The 14,308-nt window shown below is 40.2% G+C and overlaps 2 protein-coding genes across 2 annotated transcripts; both read left to right on the forward strand.

Moving 5' to 3' along the window:
* Positions 1-35: 35 nt before the first annotated feature.
* On the forward strand, positions 36-7,244 carry cwc25 (CWC25 spliceosome associated protein homolog). The gene is made up of 9 exons (XM_044027849.1): positions 36-167; positions 1,263-1,435; positions 1,544-1,780; positions 1,904-1,973; positions 2,188-2,336; positions 2,479-2,551; positions 5,258-5,463; positions 5,973-6,140; positions 6,247-7,244. Exons 1-9 carry the CDS (start codon positions 150-152, stop codon positions 6,356-6,358), a joined length of 1,206 nt encoding a protein of 401 aa, XP_043883784.1. The 5' UTR covers positions 36-149; the 3' UTR covers positions 6,359-7,244.
* Positions 7,245-9,531: 2,287 nt separating this feature from the next.
* On the forward strand, positions 9,532-13,994 carry psmb3 (proteasome 20S subunit beta 3). Its single transcript, XM_044027850.1, is given in 7 exon segments — positions 9,532-9,673; positions 10,592-10,780; positions 11,356-11,371; positions 11,809-11,896; positions 11,990-12,167; positions 13,629-13,723; positions 13,822-13,994. Coding segments are annotated over 7 exon segments (618 nt in total). The 5' UTR covers positions 9,532-9,670; the 3' UTR covers positions 13,871-13,994.
* Positions 13,995-14,308: the final 314 nt, after the last annotated feature.

Below are 14,308 nucleotides of genomic sequence, written 5' to 3' on the forward strand. Positions count from 1 at the left end.
AATCGCATAAACAGGAAAGGCGTCACACTGTAGCCTCGGTTGCTCAATTTCTAGCTAGTGGCGAAGCGTCGTTGTTCCGTCGTCACATTTTAAAGTAGATTTTTGTCTTCTACGGTTTATATTTGGATTAAAACTACCAAGTTTTCAAGATGGGGGGCGGTGATCTGGTAAGTAGGAGCCAACTCACTCACAACAGGCGCTTTATACGATATTTATACAGTAATAATAGCAAACTGCACTGAGAAAATGGCTGTTTGAACATAATATGAGTGATTATTGTTGATAAGAACACGATTTAATTACAAGTTACATAGAAAATGTAGTTAACTGACCTGCTCGTTACTCTATACAAGCTTTACTACACTACTATTATTTATAACTTCTAGAATGGTTCAAGCTAAGTTGCTCACACATAAAGGCTAAAATAGCTTATAAGCTATACTGACCTAAACACATGTCAAGCTTTCTAAGTTAACTATGGAACAGTAAGACACACACACACACACACACACACACACACACACTTTACACAATGGCAGAATTAAATCATTATAAAGGTTTATGAACATTTATAAAATATATAATGTAATGCTGCAAAAGACTGTTAACTGTGCTCTACAACGTTACACTGACCCTAAGTTAACTACCAATATGAATGTGAATGAGGTTACATCACATTTAGAGCTGCAACTAACGATTATTTTTATCATCGATTTAATTCTGGCAATTATTTTCTCAAATAATGGAGTACTTGTTTGGTCCAAAAAATGTTGAAAATTGTTGATCATTGTTTCTCAAACCTGGAAGTGATAATGTTCTCAAATGTCTTGTTTTGTCAACAAACCAAAAACAAAATCATTCAGTTTTAATGATGTCTTTGTTGTATGGAGCAAAGAATCATGAAAACATTCACATTTAAGACACTGCATAAAATCTGAGAAACTTGTTTTAATTATTGAAAAACACTCAAACTGATGAATTGCTTATCTAAATAGTTAACAATTAATTTAGTAATTGATTAATAAAAAAATTCATGATTTTGTTTCTTGTTTTCTGCCTCAGAAATTATTAGGTTTGGTCAAATCATTGTTGCCAACAAGTTGGAAAAGACAAATGACATAAAGACAAGTCTAATAATGGCTTTCAGACATGTATGCCAATTCTTTGTAAACCCAAAGTGTTAAAAATCATGCTTCAAAATCGTGCAAAATTAGTTTTTTCTGATACGATAAATTAACATTTTCCCCCTTGTCTTCTGCCAGAACCTGAAAAAGAGCTGGCATCCCCAGACTATGAAAAATATTGAGCGGGTCTGGAAAGCCGAGCAGAAACATGAGGCCGAACGCAAGAAGATTGAGGAGCTGCAGAAACAGCTGAAAGATGAACGAGCCAGAGAAGAAATTACAAGATATGCAGAGGACTCTGGAGCCATCAAGTTAGTTGTCGCTATAAATTTAAAACATAGCATAAAGAACAATATTTTCGTGGTTATGTCAAGAATGGTGGCTAAATGATGTCGTATTTTTGGTGTGTGTGATGACAGAAAAAAGGATGATCGTCTGGACTGGATGTACCAGGGCCCTGTTAGTAGTGTGTCCAGGGACGAGTATCTGCTTGGACGTTCCATTGACAAGCAGATCACTGACCAATATGAGGAGCCAGAGAGCGGTCCATCAGCTGAGACCGGTCTCCTACCCGGTTCCATCTTCAACCCAGCAACCCCGGCCTCCAATCTGGACCTGGCTGCCAAGATCAGGGAAGACCCACTCTTTGAAATCAGGTTAGTTTAGTGTCATTTGTACTGGGTTTATTCAGTTATATTTCAGTGCTGTGTATGAGTTTCTATTTTGTTCTTGTTGTAGTAGAAAAATTAACTAAGGACAATTTAACTGTCTCATTTTAGGAAACGTGAAGAAGAAAAGAAGAGGGAAGTCTTGAGTAACCCTGTGAAGATGAAGAAGATCAAGGAAATGGTAGGATTACTATATTTTATGTAAATTATTGGAAACTTAATTCTAACATCATTTCAAATTTGCTTTCATTTTTCAGAAGTGTTTTTACTATACATGACCCATTCAATCTGTTGACACAGTTATATTTTCCTCAATGTTCTTACCTAAAGTATTACTGTTACTGCAGCTTGGATTTATTTTTTCAATGGTAAAATAATAGTTGATTCTCTCACAGCTGCGCCAGAATCTTGACAAGAAAGAAAAGAAAAAGAAGAGGAAGAAGGACAAAAAGGAAAAGAAAGACAAAGAGAGGAGAAAGGAGAAGAAACACAAGAGACGGAGTTCAAGCTCAAGCTCTAATGAGGAAGATGAGAAAAAACACAGGTATATGTTTGCAGAGATTAAGGAATACCTGGAAAATCCATATTGCACATTAAGTTCATTACTTGTTTTCAACCAGGAATCATTTTCTATTGTTTCATGAAGTAAAACTGGTATGTTAATTATTATCTTTCATCTAATTTAGGTCACATTCACGAGATGACTTTTCAGCAGACATCAAGTCTCGTCCCCATCATCTACTCGGCTACGGCCTACAGGTCAGTAAGAAGTAGTAGAGTAGGGATGCACCGACAATGAAAATTGTTGGCTGAAACTGAAAATCAGGAAACACTTGAAAGACAATATTATGTCAATTCTGTATCATTGTTTTTTTTCTTCTAATTTTGTTGTTATTGTTGGGTCTGTGTGTACTTACCTCACTAAAGTCAAGGCATTGCAATTATAGTGTATTATATAACACAATTATATTACACGCCTTTTTTTTTCCTGCGCTGTGGCTTCTCTGTCTCCTAGCACGCTCTCCATATCCAACACAGACTGGATCATTTCTCTACGCACAGCTTTATCCCCACATCCAAATAATCATCTATCATTCAGTCATGTTTTCGTGGTCCCCCTTAGTGTAAGTATAGGCGATAAAATTGATGTTTTATTCCCTGCGCTTATGACGGCAGCATGCGCATTTCACCGCGAATGTTACCGCCCCACCAGTAAGTTTACTTTGCGAGCTCCACCTTAGCCCTGCGAGAGTGCAGGGGATGAAGGAAGAGCGCTGTTATGTCAACGCGGAGGGACAAGTGTGCTGTTGGTGGCTGCACAGTGTTTTACAGAGGATTTTATATATGAAGCTAATGTGCCGGATAAAGTCAGCAAACGTGTGTTCGCACCACTTCACATCAGTATTTAGTCAGCGACGTACAAACACACACATTCTTAAGAAAAGGTCACATAGAGGTCATAACTGACCATTCTGACACATCCTAATTAAAAATATTTGTTCAGTACGTCCTCCATGACCGGAGCACAGACTCAGTCTGATATACAGTCACATACAAAGGTCAGCGGCTGATTTACAGTTGGACAGTGTTCGGCTGCCATGTTGATATTGTCAGAGAACTAGTGGAGCGGGTTTAGCTGGGTTATTGAACTGCTATGATGCTTCATCCTTATGGTATTTTGACCAAAGCATGTCACTGACATGTTCATTAGGACACCAGGGAACTATTTTAATGGGGGAAATAGGGTATAATATGTCCCCTTTAAGAGCGCACTTTTCATTGTTTTCACTAAGGATCGGACCGATACATCAGACCGATATTTGCGTTTTTACGTGTATTGGCATCGGCCGATTTGCGTTCGCTGATCTATTGTGCTTTTTTTTTTTTTCGTCCTGCACATTCACGTAGCGCTGTGTTGAGATGCTGGAGAGCACTGAAGTTCATGCATTGCCCCTCCCTCCCTGGCAGAGAGCAGCTTTGGAAGCCTGCCTGCCAACAACTACTCTCCATAGTGTACAGTGTTTTCAACTTTCAATGTATTTTGAACTGTTTAACTCAGCTGTTTTCATCACACTTTGAAAGTCTGCCTGTCTCTGTGTCACTCTGAACGGGAGTGTGTGTGTGTGTGTGCGCCTCTTTGCGCAGCATCACAGCAGTGTGTGTGTGTCTCTTTCTCTCTGCCAATGAAATTAGCGGGTCGACGCTGGTTTTTTAAACTCTGGTCGAGCTGCTTACAATCGTCATAGAGCCCCTTTCTTTCCCACTGGCTAAAAAAACACGTCTGGTCTCCAGCTGGTGGGATGGCACCGCTGCGTGTCTGTGCGTGCCATGGCTACAGAATACGACACATTTATCAGCATGCACATGAAAACAATTACCTATCACTACGTGTTTAAACAGCATCTAACTTCACAAAAAATATAGTCCACACTGCTGCGGTGGTCAGTGTTTTTTGTCCTCCTCTTTCACCCCACGGAACATGAGAAGCTCTTTTTTCTCGCTGTGACACGTTGATTGAGTGTGAGTCGCGACGCGGGTCCCACTGCCAACAGAAGTTAGTGGGTTTAAACCATAGACTGTAAAAAGAAACGTGAGTTTTGGCCAGTGGGAAAGAGAAACTGAAAGCAGACCTGAGTGGAGCCACCACAGCGCTGTGTGTGTGTGTGTGCACGGGTCTGTCTGTCTGTCTGTCTGTCTGTCTGTCTGTCTCTCTCTGCCTGTCTTTCTCTAGTGTATTGTCTTTGCATAATAGACGACATAATAAAACATGGGCAATTTATTTCATGTAGAAAAACCCCCCCCAAAATGTTTAATTTATACATTAAACTCAAGATGTAAGCATTAGATAAAAATATACTGAATTTGTGTTCTTGTTTCTTCTTTTTAAAGAAATGGCTGGAAAAGCAATATCAGCTTTAAAAAATCGGCAGCATGTGTCGGACATCGGCTAAGGCTGATGTCAAAAAAATCAGCAATGGCCATAAAAAAACCCATATCAGTCGATCACGAGATTTCACTCCATGGTCTGTCTCAACCTTTTGAGTAGAAGACGCTTTAGTGCTGCAAGTAAAGGAATAACAGAAGCACAGATGAGCTGATCTCTTTAGTTAGCTGCTCAAAGGGGGCGAGAAGAGAGAGAGAATGTTCTCTGGTGTGGAGTGAATGTCGCAGGGAGTTCATAATCTGTTTCGCTTTTGCGCAAAGAGACTTTCCAGCATTTAATACGTGCTGTTCCACCATGTTCTCACATCTTACATTTCAAACTGATCTTGGACACACAATAAGGGGGAATAGACAGGCGAATTGACAAACATCCCGTTTCGGTCGTGTGGTTTCAGTGATCCAGATCAGTCTTTCGGCTGAAAACGGTGCATCTCTAAGTATGAGTTTGATGATTCATTCCTCTCTGAATCCAGAACTGTTATAATAAGTCTGAACATTTACTGGAATCTCTCTTCCTTGCAGCTCCCCACTGGTCGACATCACCAGTTGTCGGCTGCCCCCAGTCAATCATTGCACCGTGAAAGGAGCCGTTCTCGATCACCTCGCAAGAACCACAGGGACAATCATCATTCCTCCTCTTCCAGGCACAAGAGCGACAGGAAGGCTGAGCCCAGAGACTCCAGCCCACAGACGAAGCGTTACCAGAGACAGACGAACCACGTGTCTAAGTACGAGTTCACAAGTACACACACAGTCATAGGGTATGACTGTGTGTGGTATTAAGGTTTTTTTTTTTAAGTTTAAACTCATTTTAGCCACTTTCGCCGTTGTCAGTCATTTCCTGTTCTACTGAGTGCAGCACATTATGAACACTCGAATGCTTGCAGAACTGTTCATTTAAATTAAGTTTTTATTAAGTAATAAAAACTGACTGAATTTTGATGAAGTAATTGTCATAATAAATTCCTTCAAAGTTGTTTTTTAGGAAAAGTGACAGCACAAATCCAGTGCCCTATATATTTTCTGACTGGAAACTTGAGTGTGTGAAGCACTCACTCTCCAGTGTCCAGACAAAGTCGTTTGGTAAGATTGTGTCACTGAGGTAAAGGTGTTGAGGTGATGGACGCAGCAGTGGATCCACAACTCTTAATGAAAATTTGCTGATGGTTTTGGATGAAGGTGATGCTTATGCTGAATAGATTCTAGTAATAATGTCTTCATTTTATTTATGATGTAGGAAGCTTTCAGCAGAAGAACTGGAGCGAAAGAGACGGGATATGATGGACGAGGCCAAGCAGAGGGAGGAGGACAGAGAGAACAATGTGAGGAGATATAAGAGGCAAGAGGAGCAGGAAAGGCAGCGGGACCAAAGTGCTAAACACGAGCCTCACGCTGGCTTCATACAGTAAGTTTCACAGCATATTCTGTTTTAAATGGCTGTTTGTTTTTTTCATTCTTTCATGTTCTGTGTTTTTTGGTTTTTAGTGACACTTGCCTTTTTTCTCTTGCAGTAACATGAAGTTGGAGAGTGCAGCCAGCTCTTCTTTGGAGGACAGAGTGAAGAGGAAAATCCACTCCATTCAGAGAACACCGGCCGCCTTGGACAACTTCATGAAGAGATGACAACACAACACATTTACCATTCTAAACATGAACTAAATTAAACATATTTACCGCTTCATTCTCAACACGAGGGTCGCGGCGCAGGAGTTGGAGCCAATCCCAAGGTGGGGTCACACCCTGGAAAGGTCGCCAGTCCATCGCCCGTCTCACATACAGAGACAACCACAGCTATGGTCAATTTAGAGTGTTCAATGAAGCTCTGCACGTGGGAGTGCCCAGAGATATTCCACAGTGTGTGTGTGGAATATCTCTGGGCACTCCCACTCCCACAGGGAGAACATGAAAACTCCACACACAAACAGCCTTGGTTAAACCAGGCACCTTCTTGCTGTGAGACAATAGTGCTTACCACTACTCCACAGTGATGGATGGAGTGGTGAGACGCTGTCTCAGTTCTGAGAATTTGTTTAATTAGGAGCATTTGTCTATGAGCAGCATCATTAAATAAATTAAAGGACAGATTTTGATGTAAATTCCTTGCAATGCAATTTGTGGCCCAGGAATGATTTATTACATTTTGGTGGTGATCCAGATATGGATCTGTTTTTTAGGATTTTTTTTTAATTAGGAGTTATAAACCTTGCGAGATTTGGGAGTGTTTTGAGACTCTGGGGAACGGAGTGGCCTCTGTGAAAGTTTGAAAAGCAGATTACGCAAGGATAACGTAATGCTAACACACGTGTGTCGTGTCTGTTTGGCTGATCAAGTCTGGCTGCACCTGAGCAGCACAGGAACTCTGGGTGATAAAAGAAATCTGTACAGACAACTGTTTTTTTTATCTTTTACAGTAAAATAGCACCTGATTTCATTTCAGAGTTTTTTGTAATATATGTTTGATACTTGGTGTATTTCTGTGAGAATCAACTGGATTAAAAAGTGCAGTCCACTCTTGCTTTCAGTCTATTTTTCTATAATATAATAATGAGCTTGAATCAAAAATCTACACCATGACAAAGTCAGTGGATCGTATCCAAGTCACTTTAAATGACTCCACTTGTTTCATGTATCAAACCTGTTACTAAATTACTTGCCAAATATTTTTATCATCAGTTATAGTGTTGTTGATTTTTTATAATTAAAACAAGCTCTGGTTTCTTTCAGCTTCCTAAATGTCAATATTTTCTGGTTAGATAACAACAAATCCATTGATTGCAAGATCAATTGATTAATTGACCAGTGCTGCTGCGGAGGAAGATGGAGAACGTAGGAGTGGGGACGCAGCTGGCTGCATGGACCACCGACTACCTCACCAACAGGCCGCAGTATGTGAGGCTGCAGGACTGCAGGTCTGAGGTGGCCATCTGCAGCATCGGGGCCCCTCAGGGGACAGTGCTCTCACCGTTCCTCTTCTCCCTCTACACCTCAGACTACACCTACAACTCCAGCAGCTGTCACCTCCAGAAGTTCTCCGATGACTCAGCCATTGTTGGCTGCGTGTCTGAGGGGGACGAACTGGAGTACAGGTCGGTCATCAAAAACTTCGTGGACTGGTGTGAGAGCAACTTCTTGTGCTTGAACACCGGAAAGACGAGGGAGATGGTGATCGACTTCCGGAGAAGGACCCCACCACACCCACCGGTGAGCATCCAGGGCTCGGACATCGAGCTGGTGGATAATTTTAAGTACCTGGGTGTTCACCTCAATAACAAACTAAACTGGACCACTCACATCGACGCCCTCTACAAAAAGGGTCAAAGTCGCCTCCACCTCCTGAGGAGACTGAGGTCCTTCGGAGTGTGCAGACCTCTACTCCGCACTTTCTTTGACTCTGTGGTGGCCTCTGCCATCCACTATGCTGTGGTTTGCTGGGGAGCGGGCAGCACGGACCGGGACAGGAAGAAACTGAACAGGCTGGTCAGGAGGGCCGGCTCTGTCCTGGGCTGCTCACTGGAATCGGTGGAGGAGGTGGGACAGAGGAGGACGTTATTCAGACTGTCCTCCATCATGGAGAACACACTCCACCCACAGCACCTGACTGTGGAGGGGTTTGGCAGCTCACTCAGCGGCAGGCTCCGGCACCCTCAGTGTAGGACAGAGCGCTACCGAAAGTCCTTCATCCCCACTGCTGTTCGGATATTTAACTCCTGGTAAATGTCCACTCACTTTCCTATATTATTTATCTTTTTTACTTTTTATTTTTTGGTAATTTTTCTTACTATTGTATTGTATTGTATTTTTATTTTTATTTTTATTCTATTCTCATTTTTCTTAACTGGGCTGTTGTGAATGTGTGTTTCCCCCCTGGGGGAGGAATAAAGTCATTCAATTCAATTCAATTAATGAATGAAAAAAAAATCTTTTGTTGCAGACCTGTTATTTGTGTGGATCTCACCTTAAATGCATTTTACCCAGGGGATGCAATCACTTTATTTCACATGTTATTAAAAATCTTCAGAAGTGGTGTTTTACTAAGAAACATATTTAACCGTGTATGTAAATATACTATGTATACAGGAGAGTGACGCTTTCTGCCATTTATCAGCTGGTTTAAGTCCCTCCATCAGAGGTACAATAGTCAACTGCAAGGTGATGTTAAAATATGCTCAAAGACCCCAAAACCCAAGTAAGGGTTTATTCCAGAAGGTACAAGGCTGGTGAAAACAGGAAATGTGACTTCAGCCATAATTCATTTATCATTTATTTAGCCAGGAAGATATTTATGTATGTATGTATATAGTTAGATAGATATATAGATAGATATGTAATACTGAAACAAAAGTATTTTGAATTAAATTGGGAAAATAAACAGGCATTATTGGTCAATCACATTGATAACATGATCAATTTATTGGCAGAAAATATTTGCCCGTGGTCATGTTAGCTAAATGTTTGACACTTTGTCAGAACTTCATTCGAACTTTTGACATATCATTAGGGTTCGTGCACAATGAGTTATTCATTATAATTACATAAAACAACTTTTAAAGACGAACATTTTCTCACATAACTAACCTGATGAGAGTCGCTCTCAGACAGACGTGAGCAGTGAAACAACGTTTTTCAGGGGGAAAAAAAACCTCCGCGTTTTCATTTCGTTTTGAACACACTTCAACCAAACTATGCACGGCGATGTACGGTATACGTGGTTCCGCCATTTCCGTCCAATGAGAGCGGCGCTGCGCCTCGCGCAGCCTTCATCCAGCCAATCAGCGTGTGTGTACGTGCTGACGTAGACACATTCATGCTAGTGTGGTTTCCGTGGTTCTAAATCGTGTAGTCACTGTGGGAAGAAGAAAGTCCCTCAACTGCAGCTAAAGAAAACCAAGATAAAACAACTTCGAGCAGCGAATAAAACACCACAACACATTCACGATGGTAAGAACTATATATTAAAGATGACTTAATCACGGCTTGTTGTGCTTTTCAATTAGCTGTTCATGCTCGCAGGTATGATAGCTTGTCTAAGCTAATGTTGTTAGCTCATAGGTATTTCATTTAATGAGGTTGAACTTGATTTAACTAAATATGTTACACGCCGGTACGATTTATTTAAATAACCGTATTTTAATAAATTCAAGATTAAAAAACGAAGAAGTGTTTATTTTAACAGTAACCGACATTGCTTTGAAAGCTAATTCATTAGCTTACAGCACACGAGCTAACGTTGTTCTTTGCATCTCATCTGGATGAATTGCCTTGTGATGTTATAAATGAAGTTAGACTTTTGAACAGTGTTTGGTTAGAAGTGTATGTAACTCGGTTAACGTTTAATTTGACTGGATGACGACTAATTTAAATATAATATAATACGGCAGCAAACGCAGTGACGTCGCTGCTTCATAGCAATATCATGATATTTACAAATCTTCCAAAGACATTTTTATTTTTTTCATTTAAGAGTAATGCCCACAATTGATGCCCTGTTATAAATAATACGTTTACTGGTATTATCTTCCAGTTTGACTTCATTTAAATAATGAAACTCTGCACGTACTTGTTTGAATTCAGTTAAATTCAAATAACAATCCTTCATTTGTGTCAGCACTAATGTTTGACATAATAAACATGTGTCATACACAATATTGTTTCACTTCAGCTTACATATAGCTTACATGTTACACTTTGCAGTATCAACAACTTCTACTGATTGTTTGGCTGATAAAATATGACTTCACAATTTTCGACTTATATCCAATATTAGGGATGCATGATTTGGCTTTAAAATATATGGTCGAATATCTGCAAACACCAAGATCCGTCAATATGACACCTCTGTATCGCTCCTTCATGCAGTCTATTATGTCCTATAACGGTGGGGCCGTCATGGCCATGCGGGGGAAGAACTGTGTGGCAATAGCAGCGGACCGCAGATTTGGCATCCAGGCACAGATGGTCACCACAGACTTCCAGAAGATCTTTCCCATGGGAGACAGGCTATACATTGGGCTGGCTGGACTGGCCACTGATGTCCAGACAGTGTGAGTGAAATGACTGACAACTTTTTATGGACAATGCTTATCCCAGGATGCAACAGAAGGTGGTGGTGTTGGATTTAAAGATCCAGTGCGTCACATTTAAGAGGGTTTGTTCACAGACTTTGTTGCCCATCACTTATACAACCGCCCAGTAAATCATGTCATGTTTCAATGTGCCGCAACTCTGTCTAATTAGCGTACTTGTGTGATTATGCAGTTTCAAGCACACTTATTCCTTGCCATGTATTTTGTCATTGGGCAATAATCCTGGGCCATAGTAAAATGTCTTTGATTTCTTATGCACATACAATTATTCACTTGTTTTGGTAGCGAGAAACTCATTCCAGTCAATTTTTTTTATATAGTTTAATATTTACTTTTGTAATGTCATTTATATTTTCTCTAATGTTAAAGCAACATTTCAAAGGAGCTGCACAGCAAATTTCATTGTTCTTGCGCAAAGACAAAACAGGTATTTTATTTTCTAAAATAACTTGTTTTTGGGTTGCTACTAACCTTTATTTCATAATCCGTTCATCTTTTGAATATTTCCTCAATTAAGTGATTAGTTGTTTGGTCCAGAAAATGTTGAAATTCCTAATTTCCTAAACGTCGTAATTATTTTTTTAAGAATGGTTTGTTTTGTTTTAATAAGCAAAGTAACTAATGAACTAAAAAATATTCACATGTAAGAAGCTGAAAAATCAGAACGCTTGTTTTGATTATTTGTAATCAAAACCAATTAATCTATTATCAGAATAGTTGAAGATTAATTCTTCTGCTTCTACGGCAGCCATGAAAAGACAAACCAAACACAGGTGCATTTCTCGTTATGATGCACAAGCTTATTACATAAAGAAACAACCTTTCTGGTATGTGAAGGCCACCGTAGTTCTGACGTGCCTGGGAAATCTTACAACATGCAGTTTCACCATAACTCTTACATACTGGACTTTTTGATTAATTGATAATTGTAGTAATATACAAAGTGTTTTAACACCGATTGTTATTGTGTGTGTGTGTGTGTGTGTGTGTGATTGAACCTGTATGAACTGAAGGAAGGTCGTCAGATCAAGCCCAAGACCTTCATGAGCATGGTGTCCAACCTGCTGTATGAAAGGAGGTAAGAGACCTGAACCCTGTCTACATCTATGTCCTCTTGTCTTCAGAAGGAAAGAAGAAGACAAATGTGTTTGACGTGTGATTCACTCGCCAGGTTTGGACCATACTACATTGAGCCTGTAATTGCTGGACTAGATCCCAAAACCTTTGAGCCGTTCATATGCTCCCTGGATTTGATTGGCTGCCCCATGGTGACTGAAGACTTTGTAGTGAGCGGCACGTGTTCAGAGCAGATGTACGGCATGTGTGAATCTTTGTGGGAGCCAGATATGGTAAGTCTTCACCATCAGTGTATCTGTTATCAAGCATTTCCCTGATTTTTCCCACATCAAATTCAGTGAGATCAGCTTGCGCAAATGGAATGTATATAAATATGCATGTTGGAGTCACTAAATCAGACATGGGCATCTTACGGCCCGCGGGCCACATACGGCATCCCTGTCCGGCCCGCAGTATGTCAGTCATAAACACAGATGAACAAGTATTTAATGCTGCGCATGCAATACAACTGTGTTGCCTTTATTTTGTAAAGCCTGACGTATGTACATTTCCACATTTATTTTATTTACCTTTATTTAACCTGGAAGTCCCATTGGGTATTAGAAATCTTTTTTCCAAGGGAGACCTGGCCAAGGCAGCAGTCATACAGAATCCAAACTATATAGAACATGTACATAACACACAAATGAACAGTAAAAGAAAGATGCTGAAGAAAAACAATAACATTTCATCTTCACTGCATTCTTAAAATCTCTTAGTCATTAATGGATATGAATGTTTTGAGTTTTTGGAGATTATTCCATGACAATGACCAAACACTTTTGCCAAAGTCGGTCAAATCCATGGGAACATTCAAGAGCAACTACTTGGTGGCGCACAGATGGTGAGCACTAGAGCTGACAGAGACAAAGGTGCTGAGGGATTCTAACACTTTACCCAGCAGAGCTTTATAGATGATGGAGAACATATACCAGTGTTGTGGTCTACAGATGGTTGATGACATCCAGCCAACTAAATCATAGAGAATGCAGTGGTGACAGAGGTTTTGCATTTGAAATTAAACGCAGAGAATCTAGGCTCCTTAGAGTGGAGGAGGCTGCATGCCTGTACGGCGTATCACCATAACACCATTTTTTTCCCCTGCAGAGAAAGTGAAACATGATTTATTTCTAAAATAAAAGCCAGTCTTCATTTCGATTCTCTGAACTAGATTAGAAATGTGTCATTTAAACTTTTCAAGAATCCATATTTTCCCCAAGTATAGAAGGACGCCTGTTTAATCAGGTGTAAAAATAAACAGGAGGAGCAGGTGTACAGACGATTGTTATCTGTGTACAAATGCAATTTTGCTTGAGTGACGTTTACCTAAATAATGTTTAAAAGTAAAGTAGGAGCCAATGATCTGGTGAAGCTTTAACACTTCTGTTACTGTCCCGTCGTCGCCAACAGGATTTGGCATGCATACTTCTCATTACCATAACTCTGAGACCGTTTCATTACGGTAGCCCAAAAGAACTTCCGTGGAACAACTGTCCAATCACAGACAAGATTCACCAGCGTGTCACGCCTTTGTGACGTCAGCTTTTCAATATCGTAATTCCTCAATGGTTGAATAACTTGCCAGCACTACAAACAACACTGCAAAAAAAATCAAAATCCAGGCAGCCTGATTATCCTGATGGTCACGAGAGGGTTAAAAGCCAATCCTTAAACAAGTGTGTTTGATCCTGCAGGAACCAGAGGACCTGTTTGAGACCATCTCCCAGGCAATGCTCAACGCTGTCGACAGAGATGCCGTGTCTGGCATGGGAGTTGTCGTACATGTCGTGTAAGTGCAGCCGTAACAAGCACCGGAGTTCCCTAAAGGTCGAAATACAGGTTTACAGGTTTATTACAGCAACTAACAGCCTTTTCCTCTTCTGTCAGTGAGAAAGACAAGATCACCACGCGGACCCTGAAGGCCAGGATGGACTAGAGCTTCAGTTTGTCGCCACACGTCACCAATACAGATGTTTTGTATAATAAAAGTAAACAACGCCTGTACTCTTTTCTGTTTCTCATTGATATTGTTCAATAAATGATCATAGGTTTAACAATGATCTTTGTACGTTGTGAAGAAGTGTGTAACAATTAGTGACATCTACTGGTGAGACTGCAGATTGTGACACCTCCGAAACTAACTTGTGGGCAGTATATTCAATTTGTGAAAGAAACCTTCCAATGAAGGTCCAAAATGAGACAAAAATGTCATACTATAGTATGTCGTCCAAAATGAGACAAAAATGTCATAGTATAGTATGTCGTCCAAAATGTGACAAAAATGTCATAGTATAGTATGTCGTCCAAAATGTAACAAAAAAGTCATAGGTTAGCATGTAAAGTATGTCGTCCAAAATTTGACAAAAATGTCATA

The sequence above is a fragment of the Solea senegalensis genome, linkage group LG6, assembly GCF_019176455.1.
Source record: "Solea senegalensis isolate Sse05_10M linkage group LG6, IFAPA_SoseM_1, whole genome shotgun sequence".
Taxonomy (NCBI): domain Eukaryota; kingdom Metazoa; phylum Chordata; class Actinopteri; order Pleuronectiformes; family Soleidae; genus Solea; species Solea senegalensis.